The 14,319-nt window shown below is 42.7% G+C and overlaps 1 protein-coding gene across 1 annotated transcript in view; it reads left to right on the top strand.

The window, feature by feature from the left end:
- Positions 1-14,319, top strand: part of LOC125458353 (janus kinase and microtubule-interacting protein 2-like) — a 252,037-nt gene that overhangs the window by 142,098 nt on the left and 95,620 nt on the right. The window contains 3 exon segments of the mRNA XM_059650780.1: positions 7,157-7,357; positions 9,660-9,758; positions 13,937-14,083. Coding sequence (XP_059506763.1) covers positions 7,157-7,357; positions 9,660-9,758; positions 13,937-14,083 — 447 coding nt within the window.

Raw genomic sequence — 14,319 nt, 5'->3', positions numbered from 1 at the left:
TCCCAAAACCAGTCCAACCTGACTCTGCCTCCCTAACCGGTTCTTCCTCTCACCCATCCCTTCCTCCCACCCCAAGCCGCACCCCCCGCTACCTACTAACCTCATCCCACCTCCTTGACCTGTCCGTCTTCCCTGGACTGACCTATCCCCTCCCTACCTCCCCACCTACACCCTCTCCACCTATCTTCTTTACTCTCCATCTTCGGTCCGCCTCCCCCTCTCTCCCTATTTATTCCAGTTCCCTCCCCCCATCCCCCTCTCTGATGAAGGGTCTAGGCCCGAAACGTCAGCTTTTGTGCTCCTGAGATGCTGCTTGGCCTGCTGTGTTCATCCAGCCTCACATTTTATTAACTTTATCTATTTTGTTGCTTTCGATGGGAGTACCTCTAATTCTACGAAACTCTAAGGAATACAAACCCAGTTTACCTGCGCTGTCTTCATAGGACAGCCTAGCTGTGCTGTGAGTAAGCCTGGTGAAAGTTTGCTGCACACCCTCAATGACAACAGTACCTTTCCTGAGATAAGGAGACCAAAACTGCACACAATACTCCATGTGTAGCCTAAACAAGCCCCTGTACAATTGAAGCAAGACTCCATTATGGCCACCCCAAACCCTCTTGTGATAAAGGATAACTATCCATTAGCCTTTCTCATACCATGCTGCACCTATATGTTATCCTTCACTAACGTGTTGATAAGGACACCGAGATTCCTTTGTACATTTACACTTTACAACCTTTTGCCATTGAAGAAATGCGCTGCACGTCACTTTTCCCACCAAAGTGGATAACCTCTCAGTTTTCCTTATTATATTCCATGTTCCAGCCTACTCACTAAGCCTGACTGAAATCTACCTGTTTTACATCTTCCTCATGAAGCATCTTCCCATTTAGCTTTGTATCATCTGAAAATTAGTGAATAATACATTTGTTTCTCACATGCAAGCCATAGGTATATATTGTGATGAGCTGGGGCACAAGTAGAGATCCTTGTGGTAGCCAACATGTCACGGCCTACCAATGTGAGAAGACTGTTTTAAGTCTAAGCTGCTTCCTGCCTATTATCCTAACCTTAATCCGTGACAGTACAATATTTTCTGCTTGAAGTAACTGCACAAAGGCTGGTATTCCATCACTAAGTAACCCTTTATTTATTTGTGCACAGTACACTGGCTGTGACCAGCCAGCTCAGAGTCAGTCCCCTGAGATGAGGAGCTTCTAAATCCCTTGCTTGCATTGGTCAGCCAGGATTTTCTGATTGGCCTGGGTTAACATCATCAATCAAGATTGTCGTAGTCAACAATTCCAATGATTACACTATCCTTTGTGCTTTAATTTTGTTAATTGGTCCCCTCCTTTTTCATAAAAAACCTTCTGATAATCCAATTATGCTATATCTATTGGCTCCTCTTTATCTATTTTGCTAGTGGCATCCTTTTAAAAAAAAACCCTGATTCCTCATTTGTAATTCTACCTGACTTTTCCCAATTACACAATTGTTATCCAATCTCAATTTATCATATCCTTTAGAATAGATTCCAGAGTATTCTGAGTTACTGATGTAAGGCTAACAGCTCTGCTTTATCCTGTTTTCTGCCTCGCTCTCTACTCAAATAGGTCGACATGACATCATGGCTGAAGGGCCTATACTGTGCTGTACTGCTGTATGTCCTTAAATAGTGGGATAACATTTCTACATTCCAATCTCTAGACATCATTTCTGAATTGATACAATGTTGGAAGATGACCATCAATCAATTAGTTCAGTTTGTAGCCACCTCTTCCAACACTCTGGGATGTAGAAAATCAGATCTGAAGAACTTGTCAGCCTCATTTCCATGAATTCTCTAGTGCAACTGCCTTAGTAATGCCCTTCAACGTTTCATTCTCCTGATGCCACAACATTGAATTTTGCAGCGAGATATTCCAGGATATTGTCAGATGTGCAGTGAATGCTGAATTGGCTGAGACATTCCATAGGCATCTATCAAAGCATGCCTGAAAAGTAAACTATGAGAGTTAACCAACAATGTGCCGTTTCTATTTTGGGGCTACGTGCATAAATTATACATGAAGGCTTTTCGAAGTAAATAAAATAACTATTGGACCAGAATTATTTGCCTGAGAGAGGTGTCAACAAATTAAATAATAACTTGCCTTTATTTGGGGGTGCTGGCTATAACCACGTTGATGAGTGCTCCAAATAAAATGGTAATGGCAGAGATGAGTGGCTGCGGATGTCCTTGGTTAACAAAATCAAATAAAATAAAGTGTGCTGAGGAATGGTTAGTCAACCTGAAACATTAACACTGATTTTTCTCCACAGATGCTACCAGACTTGCTGAACTTTTCCAGCAATTTTTTTTTGTTTTTGAAAATAAAATTAAGTACAGACAAGTTGGACCAAAGGATTTGTTTTTGTGCTGTACAAGTCTAAATAAGCTCCTGCCGTAAAATTTTATGATGACCATGGTATTGCATCTTCTGTGAAAATCACACATAGGAGCCGCCATCATTAACAGCCTTGAACTGTTCATTGTATGGAAATATTGGACAGTGCTCCATACCATGCAATAAGAGAAGCAAATACAAGTTTCTTTCTCAAATATTCACTGTTTTGCATAGAAATTGAATTGTTGAATCAACTTATTTTTTCATACTTGGTGAAGGTGTGTGAAAATATTGCCTGGTGGATCTTCAGTCTCAACCAATTACTACATTTCACAGCCTCTCTGCCATATGCCTTACCAAGCAAAAGATGAAACGAATAATTAGAGTAACAGTTGTGTTGTTCAAAACATAGAAAGGACATACTTCTACCTTTTCCCCTTGCTGCCCTGTGATCTATGTGGGAGCATTTTGCAATTAGTGGCCTCCTTATCATGTAGTCATAGATCTTGATGTTTTCTCAAAGGTAAAATCATTCAACTAGACTTGTGAGGGTTTCTTATGATCACTGTCACTGATGATGGATTGACTAAAAAAGAAACTACTTTATATCCCTGAGAATGTTGGTGACATATTTTTCTGACAAAAAAAATGTCATGAGGCGCAGTGATACATCTCCATCATGAATGAACTGAAAGAAAGTAACTTAGGAGCTGTGTATCTTTTTATTGCCTTGAGACAACCAAGCCGATCCTGTTTCTCCAAGCTGTTTATACGTGTGGTAATGTACACAGAAAAAAAAAAGTTGACTTGCTTGAATATGTTATAGCTAACTTCACCTTTTGCAATATTGATCTTATGTTGCTTTTGACATCTCCGGAAAATGATGGATGGCATGCTGCATGCTGTTATTTTTCTATTACCCTCCAGTATTTCACAATGGTCCAGGGACAAGACCCAGGATAGAGTTTATTTATGCCTTTGTTTTCCTTAAAGATTGGCAACTTGCCCAGTAGCGACCTTGGTTTATGAGGTCAGGAATGCTGATTAGTGATGCCCACAGCGGAGTGCATAGTAAACACTTACACTTCTGTGCACATTTATTTCGTTTGTTAATCTTTGCAACCTGCTGTAGAGTCATAGAGTCATGCAGCACAGAAACAGACCCTTTGGCCCAACCAGCCCATCCCGAACGTGGTCCCAACCCAAACTAGTCCCACCTGCCTGCTCCTGGCCGATATTCCTCCACACCTTTCCCATTCATGTACTTATCCAAATGTCTTTTAAGCATTGTAATTGTACCCACATCCAAAACTTCCTCAAGAAGTTCATGGTATACTCAAATCACCCTCTGTGTAAAATATTAGTCCCCATATATTTGTTAAATCTCTCTCCTCTCTGAATAAAAATGTGTCCCCTTGTCCTAAATCCCCTCATCCTAGGGAAAAGCCAACTACCATCAACTCTTACTATACCCCTCATGATTTTAGAAACTTCTATAAGGCCACCTCTCAGCCTCTTATGCTCCGATGGAAAAAAAGTCCCAGCCTTTCTTTATAACCCAAACCTTCCATTCCTGGCAACATCCTGGTAAATTTCGTCTGCACAGTAATAACTAGGCATAAAGAGCACTAAGTTGGCATAATTTTATCGCTACGGTTCTTACCTTCTAAGCCATGTTAAAGTCCTTCATTATAAAGGATTGGCTCATCTGAAATTAATCTGATCAGAATTTCTGAATGTGGATAAAAGCCATTTTTTGTGATGATAAATGTCTGTTTTGTTCTTAGTAACATGGAAGTTTCCAGTTTCATTCTCCCCATTCTTGATGAAGATGGGAATGATCACAATTTACCTTGCTGCTAATATGCCAGGGAAGAAAGAAAGTAAAATTGATTTATGTTTATGTGGGGGCTTTTTGTACAAGTAAGTCATGTGCTTAACTATAATGGCTCATACAGTCTTAGAGCCTGCTTAGCTTAGCTGTTGTTCAAAGCAGACAGATCAAGAACCATCACTTGAGTAAGATCCCAGTGAACGAAACATGACAGATCGCCAGATTAAAAAAAAACCTTCAATGGAAGAGGGGCAAAACTGGTAAAAATCTTCTCTGATGAAGGGTCCAGGCCCGAAACGTCAGCTTTTGTGCTCCTGAGATGCTGCTTGGCCTGCTGTGTTCATCCAGCCTCACATTTTATTATCTTGGAATTCTCCAGCATCTGCAGTTCCCATTATCCCCAAAAATCTTTATGCACTATGTTGACTGCAGTTGAGGTTTAAAACTTTTAAAAAGGTGAGACGTACATGATAGATTGTGCAAAATGTTACAATTCTTTTCCTAGAAACCACAGATTCCCTACAATGTGGAAGCGAGTCATCCGGCCCATTCAGTTCACGCTGAACCGCCAAAGAGCATCCTACCCAGAGCCAACCCCGCCACCGAACCCTATCCCTGTAACCCAGCACTTCCCATGGCTAACCCACCCAGCCTGCACATCTCTGGACACTAGGGGTAATTTAGCATGGCCACTCCACCTAACCTGTACGTCTTTGGACTGTGGGAGGAATCCAGGAAACTCAGTGAAAATCCCTATAAACACTGGGAAAATGTGCAAACTCCATGCAGACAGTCACCCGAGGTGGGAATCAAACTTGAGTCCCTGGTGCTATGGGAGGGGGAAAGATTTAAAGAGACCTAAGGGCCAGTTTTTTCATGCAGAGGGTGGTGTGTGTATGGAATGAGCTGCCACAGGAAGTTGTGGAAGCTGGTACAATTACAGCATTTAAAAGGCATCTGGATGGGTACATGAAGAGGAAGGGTTTAGAAGGATATGAGCCAAATGCTGGCATATGGGACTAGATTAATTTAGGATATCTGGTCAGCATAGACAGGTTTGGCCGAAAGGCTTGTTTCTGTGCTGTACAGTTCTGACTGTATGATAACCACTGAGCCACCATAGAGGAGACGATAGGTGGAGCGGAGACAGACAAATAGTTGCAGTGGGAGAGAGATCCCCTGAGGTTTGTTTGGAGGAAGGAGGGTAACCCACTGTGAAGCCTCTTCTAAGGGGCCTACCCTGAAGAAGTTACCCTCCTCCCTCCGGACAAACCTCAGGGGATCTCTCTCCCACTGCAACTACTTGTCGGTCTCCGCTCCACCTATCTTCTCCTCTGCCCACCTTCGATCTGCCTCCCCCTCTCTCGCTGATAACAAAGTGAGGAGCTGGATGAACACAGCAGGCCAAGCAGCATCTGAGGAGCACAAATGCTGACGTTTCGGGCCTAGACCCTTGATCAGAGAAGTCCAGGCCCGAAGCGTCAGCTTTTGTGCTCCTCAGATGCTGCTTGGCCTGCTGTGTTCATCCAGCTTCACACTTTGTTATCTTGGATTCTCCAGCATCTGCAGTTCCCATTATTTGCCCGTCTCTCCCTATTTATTTCAGAACGCCCTTCCTCTCCCCCATTTCTGATGAAGGGCCTAGGCCCGAAATGTCAGCTTTCCTGCTCCTCTGATGCTGCTCGGCCTGCTGTGTTCATCCAGCTCTACACCTTGTTATCTCGGATTCTCCAGCATCGGCAGTTCCTAATATCTCTGATACAATTTCCACCTCCACACCTTGTTCATTACAGTGTCTGAGTTCCTTGTTTTTCAACAGGCTAACTGCAGGCAATGTTTCTTTATCTTTAACATGTATTTTCCATAAAGAGGGGAATGAAACAGGAGATATAAATCCAATTGATAAGTTTGTCTCTTTTGATAAGATGTTCTTCGTAACTGTTTCTTGTTTATTGATGGATTTGAAAAACTTGGCTCGAACTATGTTCAGGTGAGCACCATGCCCATTTTAAAGCCGGCATATTCTGTCAATGCCATGAAATGCCCTCAGTATCAAAGTAAGATGAGAGAAGACCAAAATTGATAATGCTTATTTTACCACCATTATGGTGATCTGTTTATTTGGATGAATGCTGTGCACATGGGACGATGATTCAATAAAAATCTGGAATTGAGAGTCCACTGACAACCGTGCATCCATTGACAATTGTCAGAGAAACCCATCTGGTTCACTGCACTTCAGGGAAGGAAGCTGCCATCCTTACCTGGTCTGGCCTACATGTGACCCCAGACTTACAACAATGCAGTTGACTCGTAACTGCCCTCTGGGCAATTAGAGATGGGCAATAAATGCTCCCCTAGCCAGCGACGCCCTCATCCTGGGGATGAATAAAAAAACACACACCACCTAAAAACCAAGTTTCACAATGCCTCCTAGAAATCATCAAGATCCAGATATATCTCATGTATGAATCAGACTGTTGCTAGACAATAACAAAAGACCCTGACCCGTACGAGGTAATGTCCAACTTACAGAAGCTTCGACATACCAGTCACCCTATCTAAACCCCAGTGCCTGTGGACCAGTGATTGACTGCTAAGCAAAACATTGTTCCTCGCAAACGCACAGAAGTATTAAAAATGCAAACATATTCTCATGCCAGCACTGAGCAACAAAACTGTACAATGGCACTGGGGATAGATTTGTGTATCCCACTTGGAAAAAACTGAATAGCACAAACTTTGAGCATTGTCTTTACTGATGCAAACTGGACAGCAATGGGCAGCTTTTTATGTATTAGATTCTGGAATGCTTGTACTATATTTCCTTGCTGAAGTAATTACACTGCAATGCAACTGGTGCTAGCGGCAAGGTCAGACAGACACTACACTGACTCAGAGTATTTGCTCCCTCTTTTCTTTATGTTTCAAGATGGATGAAATTAAAGCTAAAGATCGAACAATTTTCTCCCTGGAAAAAGAGTTAGAGGTGCAAACAGGTTACACACAGAAGCTTCAACTCCAGAAGGAGGCTCTGGACGAGCAATTGTTCCTAGTGAAGGAAGCAGAGTGTAACATGGGTGCGAGCAGCCCTAAACGTGAGGTTCCAGGCACAGATCGCCCAGGCAGTCCGGTAAGCAATGCAAACGTTCAAAGCTTTCGAGGAATATAGTTGCTGCTTAGGAAAGGAAAACTTACGGCTGTGTAACATCATCTCAATATTCGAAGCATCACAAAATAATGGAAGTGCATTCAGTTATGCACACTTGCAACATCAATTTTCTGCTTAGAAGGAAACATAATGAATTAAACGATAGATTAATCTTATTTTAGATACATTTGGGAGGAGTTGGCCTGAATACTGTGAGATTGTTCTCTTCTATGATCAGTAGAAGGGCATCTGTAATGTCCAACATTAGAACACAAGTTAGTGCTTGCATCTTACTGAAACAACATCGCTCATCAATACAAGATAATAAAGTGTGAAGCTGGATGAACATAGCAGGCCAAGCAGCATCTCAGGAGCACAAAAGCTTTTGTGCTCCTGAGATGCTGCTTGGTCTGCTGTGTTCATCCAACTTCACACTTTATTATCTTGGATTCTCCGGCATCTGCAGTTCCCATTATCTCGCTCATCAATACAGCACTCTTTTCAGTTCACTGAAATGTCAATCTATATTATGCTCTTACATTGTGGAATAGAGAGAACTTAACTCTTGGTGTTTATAGAATGTGGAATACCAGGTGAAATTTTATGCAGATTTCCATGAAGCTGAGTGCCAGTTTATTTACGTTATAGTATGGTTGTCTCTGAGCAATAGATTTGGAGCGTTTAAGCCCATGACAGTGTGGATCACATGACCTAGACTGACAGATCAGAGCAATACAAAAGGAGTGCTGCCATGATGAATCTACAAATTTTTGGATGGGATTTTAAAATTAAATTCAAGCACAGATGAGAATTTCCAAAGATAGGCAAGGACAATCCCCCGTGTCCTGACCTATAAACCCCTCTCAACAATACATTATCAGGTCCTTTCTGCTCTTGCTGTTAGCTGGGCCGTGGTTGCTGTTGGGTTTGCACTTGATAAGGTTGAGAATGACTGACAGAATCTGAGTCATCTGGTGCAGGTGGCCGGTCCAAGTGTGACATTTTGAGAGTAATCCATGAGCAGTAATGGGTGTTGGGACTGCCTGATGATTTGAAGGGTGCAATTTCGATGCAATTCTTGCTTCTGCTAGAATAGAATGTGCATCAAATATGGAATGTTTGCAGTTTTTGAAGCACATTTTGTTTTTATGAGACATACTTTCAAATGTTATTTTTTGGCCAGGGTGAACAAGTGAAAGATTTTCTGTCAAAATCAATCAATAGACTCTTGCATTATTTCAAGGTGCGGTGTTAGTGTCCACTGCAATGTTAAACATGCTCTGTCTTAATACTGACTTAATTTCTAACAGACTCGTCAACTTTATACTGAGCAAACTTATTAAGTCATATCCAGGGAAAGCCATTATCTTTTATGTCCAAGTTCTTTGTTTGTACTACATGATCATCTGTGTAATATAATCTCGTCATTGTTTTCCCCTTGAGAAATATGGCAAATAAAATGTGTTTTCTCCCCGAGTTGATACAAAGCCTGAGCCGAGACAGTTCAGAAAGTGTCATTTTGAAATTAACTGCACCATTTGCCTGATGATATAGAGTGTGGACAAGATGGAGCAATAAACAACTTGATTTCATTTCTTAATGAAATTTTCGATGTGTTTTCTGCATTTAGCTGTTGTTCTTAATTCATACATATTGAGTGAATGGTTAATGGCCACAACAAGAAGCAGAGGCTTGTCAGTGGCAGTGTTCCCTGGGCATTCTGGTCTCCCTGGTGTAGGAAAGGTATTGTTGAATGTGACAGGGTTCAGATAAGATTTACAAGGAAGTATCCAGGGTTGGAGGGTTTGAGCTACAGGGAGAGGCTAAAAAGGCTGAGGCTGTTTATCCTGGAGCATCGGGGGCTTGCGGGGGGTGGTGACTGTATAGAGGTTTATAAAATCATGAAGGGCGTGGATAGGGTAAATAGCGAAGGTCTTTTTCCCAGGGTAGGGGAGCCCAAAATGAGAGGGCATAGGTTTAAGGTGAGAGGGGAAAGGTTTAAAAGGGACCTAAGGGGAAACATTTCACTCAAAGGGTGATATGTGTATGGGATGAGCTGCCAGGGGAAGAGGTGGAGACTGGTACAATTACACTTAAAAGGTATGTGGATGGGTACATGACTGGGAAGAGTTTAGAAGAATATGGGCCAAATGCTGGCAAGTGGGACTGTAGTAATTTAGGATATCTGATCTGCATCCGATGTTGTATGTGACTCTGATTCTGACTCTACTGTTCATCCTCAATACACTGTTTTATTACTATTCTGGAACGCCTTTGCACGTAGGATCTGCGGAGGAATCAACGCAAGATTGCGGACCTGAACTCAACGATTCGTAAACTAGAAGATAGGAACACGCTGCTGGTAGACGAAAGGAATGAACTCGTAAGTGATTTAAGTTGAAAGCCTGACTATATGCATAGGGCTGAAATCACACCTGGTCCTCCTCCAGCAGCCTGGAGTCAAGTTCATCTCTGGGTTTTAAAACAAGCTCAAGAGAAACATCTCATCCTAGTTTTATGAGTTGCAGACTTGCAACGTCACCACCAAATATTAGCACAGTTGACAATGCAGTTCTGCTGCATCTTTGGCATAGTCTACCTCAAAGAGCTGTCGTAACTCCGTTATTGCCAATGTTCAAGATAGTGATTGATAGACATTTAGGTATTAAACACATCACGGGGTCTGAGGATAATGAGCACTATGGCAATTCACCTCACTAATGTCCTTTAGGGAAGGTAATCTGCCATCCTCACCTGTTCTGGCCTACATGTGACTGCCAGGCCCACAGCAATGTGGCTGAATCTCAGCAGCCCTCTGAAATGGCCTGGTAAGCCACTCAATTCTACCAATTGTGAGGGATTCTAATGCAATTGTAGACCAACTTCCAGCATATGGACTGCAGCAGTTCAAGAAGGCAGCTCACTGCCACCTTCTCAAGGGCAACCAGGGACAGGCAATAAATGCTGGGCCTGTCAGCAATGCCCAGATCCCAAAAATGAGCTTTGTAAAAGCCATGATTAGGTAGAATGGTAGAGTAGGCTCACGAGGCTGAATGGCCCATCCGTAGTTCGTTTCATTCCATAATATACTGAACTGCCGCCCCCACTAATGTTGTGGTAATTGGGAGTAAGGCTTTTAATATTGCTTTCTCTAACTGAGGCACTAAAACCAATAGTGCTATCATTGCCAACATGCTAGTGAATAACTAACTCTGTCAAAACAGTCAGTCTCTCATGACCTTTCCATTCTGAATGGCTCCAATGCTTAAAGGACAAATGGCTTCTTTGGTTAACAGCACATGGCCTGGACCAGACTAAACCCTGTGTCACATTTTGTGCTCCGAATGCCTCCACATAAGAGCTTTGTTTTCTCCACGTCCCAGTGATTCCCATTTTAATAGGTCTCCTTGATGCCACATTTGGTCAAATGCAGCCTTGATGTTGAGGGCTGTCACTCTCAGCTCACCTCTGGAATTAAACTCTTTTGCGCATGTTTGAACCAAGGCTGTAATGAGGTCAGGAGCTGAGTGGCCCTGGTGGAACCCAAACTGGCCGTCACTGAGCAGGTTATTGCTGAGTAGATGCTGCTTGATAGCACTGTTAAGCATCCCTTTCATCACTTCATTGATGATCAACTGGCGCCTGATGGAACAGTACTTGGCCATGTTGAATTTGCCCCACTCTTTGTGTGCAGGACCTACTGGGGCAATTTTCCACATTGTTGGGTAGATTCCAATGTTGTAGCTGTACTGGGTTCTGGAGCTCAAGCCTTCAGTATTGTGGCTGGAATGTTGTCAGGATCCAAAACCAATACCTCCAGCCATTCGTTGATATCATGTGGAGAGAATCGAATTGGCTGAAGACTGGTATCTGTAACACTGGGGAACACTGGAGAAGGCCGAGATGAATCGTCCACTTGGCACTCCTGACTGAGGATGGCTACAAATGACTTAGCTTTATCTTTTGCCCCATTTTGCTTCCCCCATTCTTGAGGATGGGAATATTTGTGGAGCCTTCTCTTCCAGTGAGTTGTTTAATTCTCCAGATGTAGCAGGACTCCAGAATTTAGATTTAATCTGTTAGTTGTGGGATTCCTTAGTCCTGTACTTGCTTGCTGCTTCACAGATTGGCATTCAAGTGGTCTTATTTCATAGCTTTACCAGATTCACACCGAACATTTTGCCTGATCTGCTTCTGACAAAAGACCACCATATTGTTGTGTGTATGTAGTCACTTGTCGACCATACCAACGTTGGCGGTTTTCCTTTCATGAAAGGAATTAGAGAACCATAAAACAATCAACAATATTTTTGTGGTCATCATTAGCCCACACTAATGTCCCTTAGGGAAGGAAATTTGCCACGCTTACCCATCTGAGCCATATGTGACCTCAGACCCACACAGTGTGGTTGGCTCTTTACTGCCCTCTGTGGCAATTAGCGATGGGCCATAAATGCCCAATCTTCTTCTCACCCATTCCCTTCCCTGCCTCCCCTCACCTCCCGCCTCCTTCCCTTCCTTTCCGTTCCCCTCCCATTCCCTCCTCCCTTTCTCCCCTTTTCCTCCTCCCCTCTTCCCTACTTTCTCCTCCCCTCTTCCTTTTCTCCCATTTTCCACCTCCTCCCCATCTCCCCTTCGCCCTCCTCCCCTTCTCCCTCCTCCCCTCCTCTCCATCTCCCTCCCCCTCGTCTTCCTCCCCTCTTCCCTTTCCCTTCTCCCCTCCTGCCTTTCCTTTTTCCTCACTCCCCATTCCCTTTCCACTTACCCCTCTTTGTTGTCCCTCCCTCATTTCCTTTACCCCTTCCTTCATCCATCTTCCCTCCCATCTTCCTTTGCTCCCTTCCCACCCCTCTTCCTTCCCCCCTCCCTTCTCTCTTCCTTTCCCCCCTCCTTTCCTCTTTCCATCCCTCAACCCCTTTCTGCAATGATTTTCACCTTTGTTGAAAACTCTTTGGAGTGCCCTTCAACCTTGAGTTGGCCTCTCGCTCTCACTCCTCCTTATGTTGGAAGTTTCTGTCTCTAATCGCAGGCTTCCTGCTGGCCACCTAACTTGTGGAATCTACCGCCATCTTTAATTGGAGAGTCATTAGGTGGCTGCCAAACTTGAGAATGCTCAGAATAGACATTTTCTTTCACTATTTGTCCACGGGATGTGGGTATTGCTGGCAAGAACAACAATTATTGCCCTTGCCCTTGAGAAGATGTGACACTTTTTAACACATACGACTTCAGCGGGCAGAAAGCTATCCAATGATGCAACTCCCTTTTCCCAATATCAAAATCATGAAGGGGCTTGATGGAATAAATAGGGATAAACTGTTCTCAAATGAAAAAAGAACAAGAACAAGGTGGTGTAGATTTAAAGTCATGTACAAAATAACAAAATGGGAAATAAACTTTTTTTCTCTCAATGAGTGGTCACCACCTAGAAATGTGACAAAAGTGGGGTCAGTTGATGCATTCAGGCGGGTGTTGGGTGACTATGGGTAAAAGTAACTGGAAACACAAAAACTGAGGAGATGAAAATCTATGAACCTGCCTGTTTTTAAATGCAAACCCAGGACTATGCCTTTCATCAAGCTTATTGCCTTGTCAGTTCTGGCTGCTGAATCTGGTGTTAAATCTTAGAATAGAGATGCCTTTTCTTTAAACTTAGTTGGATGGCAGTGGTATGGGATAAAGCAGGAGATTGACACTAGGGAATGTTGGTCATGTAATGAGCCAGTGCAACCTAGATGGGCCAAATGGCCTCCCCTTATGATGTAACATTTCTGTGATTTTATAAATCTTCTGCCATTTGATATATCACAGCATTTTTTCAAATGTTTCATGGATACACAAAGATCTGAAGCATTACTTGCTCCAAGGGTTGCTCTTTCATGTAAATGAATATGAACGTTACTGAATGTATAATCGGTGAAGACTGTCATTTTATTCAGGACCTCGATGTCACATTCATTTGCAGGTCCTGAGGTGACATCACCACAACATGAGGTAATGTTTGACCAACCGACCAATCAAGGACCAGGGTTCTTGTTCGGTCTCCAATTAATGACGGAGGCAGTCACCTCAGGTTAGGTGGCCAATAGGAGATTGGAGGTAGGCATGGCTGGTACATGGAAGAGAGAGAGAGAGAAACAACTTTTGACAAAAGTGCAATTTAGGTAAATAAATTCATAGTTGCCTCTATAATGAAGTTTGGCATTTTCCCCACAGTAAAATAAACACAACCTAAAGATTTGACCATGTTTCTGGGTCTTGTAAGCAATATCTCACTTAAACACAAAGTTCCATTTGGTTGCATGTCCAAGTCTAAAAATTATTAAATTGCTTCCACTGACATTCTTAACATTTCATGCAGAAGAATAGATTTTAAATTGGGTTGTAGTTTATTGGCTGAATTTGAACACTCCTTGCAGTGTTATTATTGACTGAATGGACCCAAGAGAGCCATTGACCGGTGGAAACTATGTAACGCCTGAGGACACCAAACAGATGTGTGACAGGTCGGGAAGGAGACAAAAGGTCAAAGAAAATTAATTTTGAACTTGTGTTTTTCAGCTAAAGCGAATTCGTGAAGCCGAGAAACAATATAAACCTCTACTGGAGAAGAACAAGTGCCTGTCTAAGAGAAATGATGATTTAACTCAGTCTTTACAACGCATGGAGGAGAAGCTCAAAGTACTTTCAAGAGAAAATACAGAAATGGTAATTTCCAAGTGTGGTGGATGTTTATTTCTCCATCTCCTTCATGTTCTCATCACCTTCTTGTAGAAAGGTTCAGAAGAGATTTACCAGGATGTTGCCAGGTGTGGAAGGTTTTAGTTATAAAGAAGGGCTGGATAGGCAGGGACTTTTTTCCTTTTTCATAGGAGGTTGAAATATGACCTTACGTAAGTTTATAAAATAACGAGGGGTACGAATAATGTTAATGGCAGGTGTCT

This window comes from Stegostoma tigrinum, chromosome 13, assembly GCF_030684315.1.
Source record: "Stegostoma tigrinum isolate sSteTig4 chromosome 13, sSteTig4.hap1, whole genome shotgun sequence".
NCBI classification, from domain to species: domain Eukaryota; kingdom Metazoa; phylum Chordata; class Chondrichthyes; order Orectolobiformes; family Stegostomatidae; genus Stegostoma; species Stegostoma tigrinum.
Note: the sequence above shows the minus strand (reverse complement) of the source record. Positions and strands in the feature narration are given on the sequence as shown.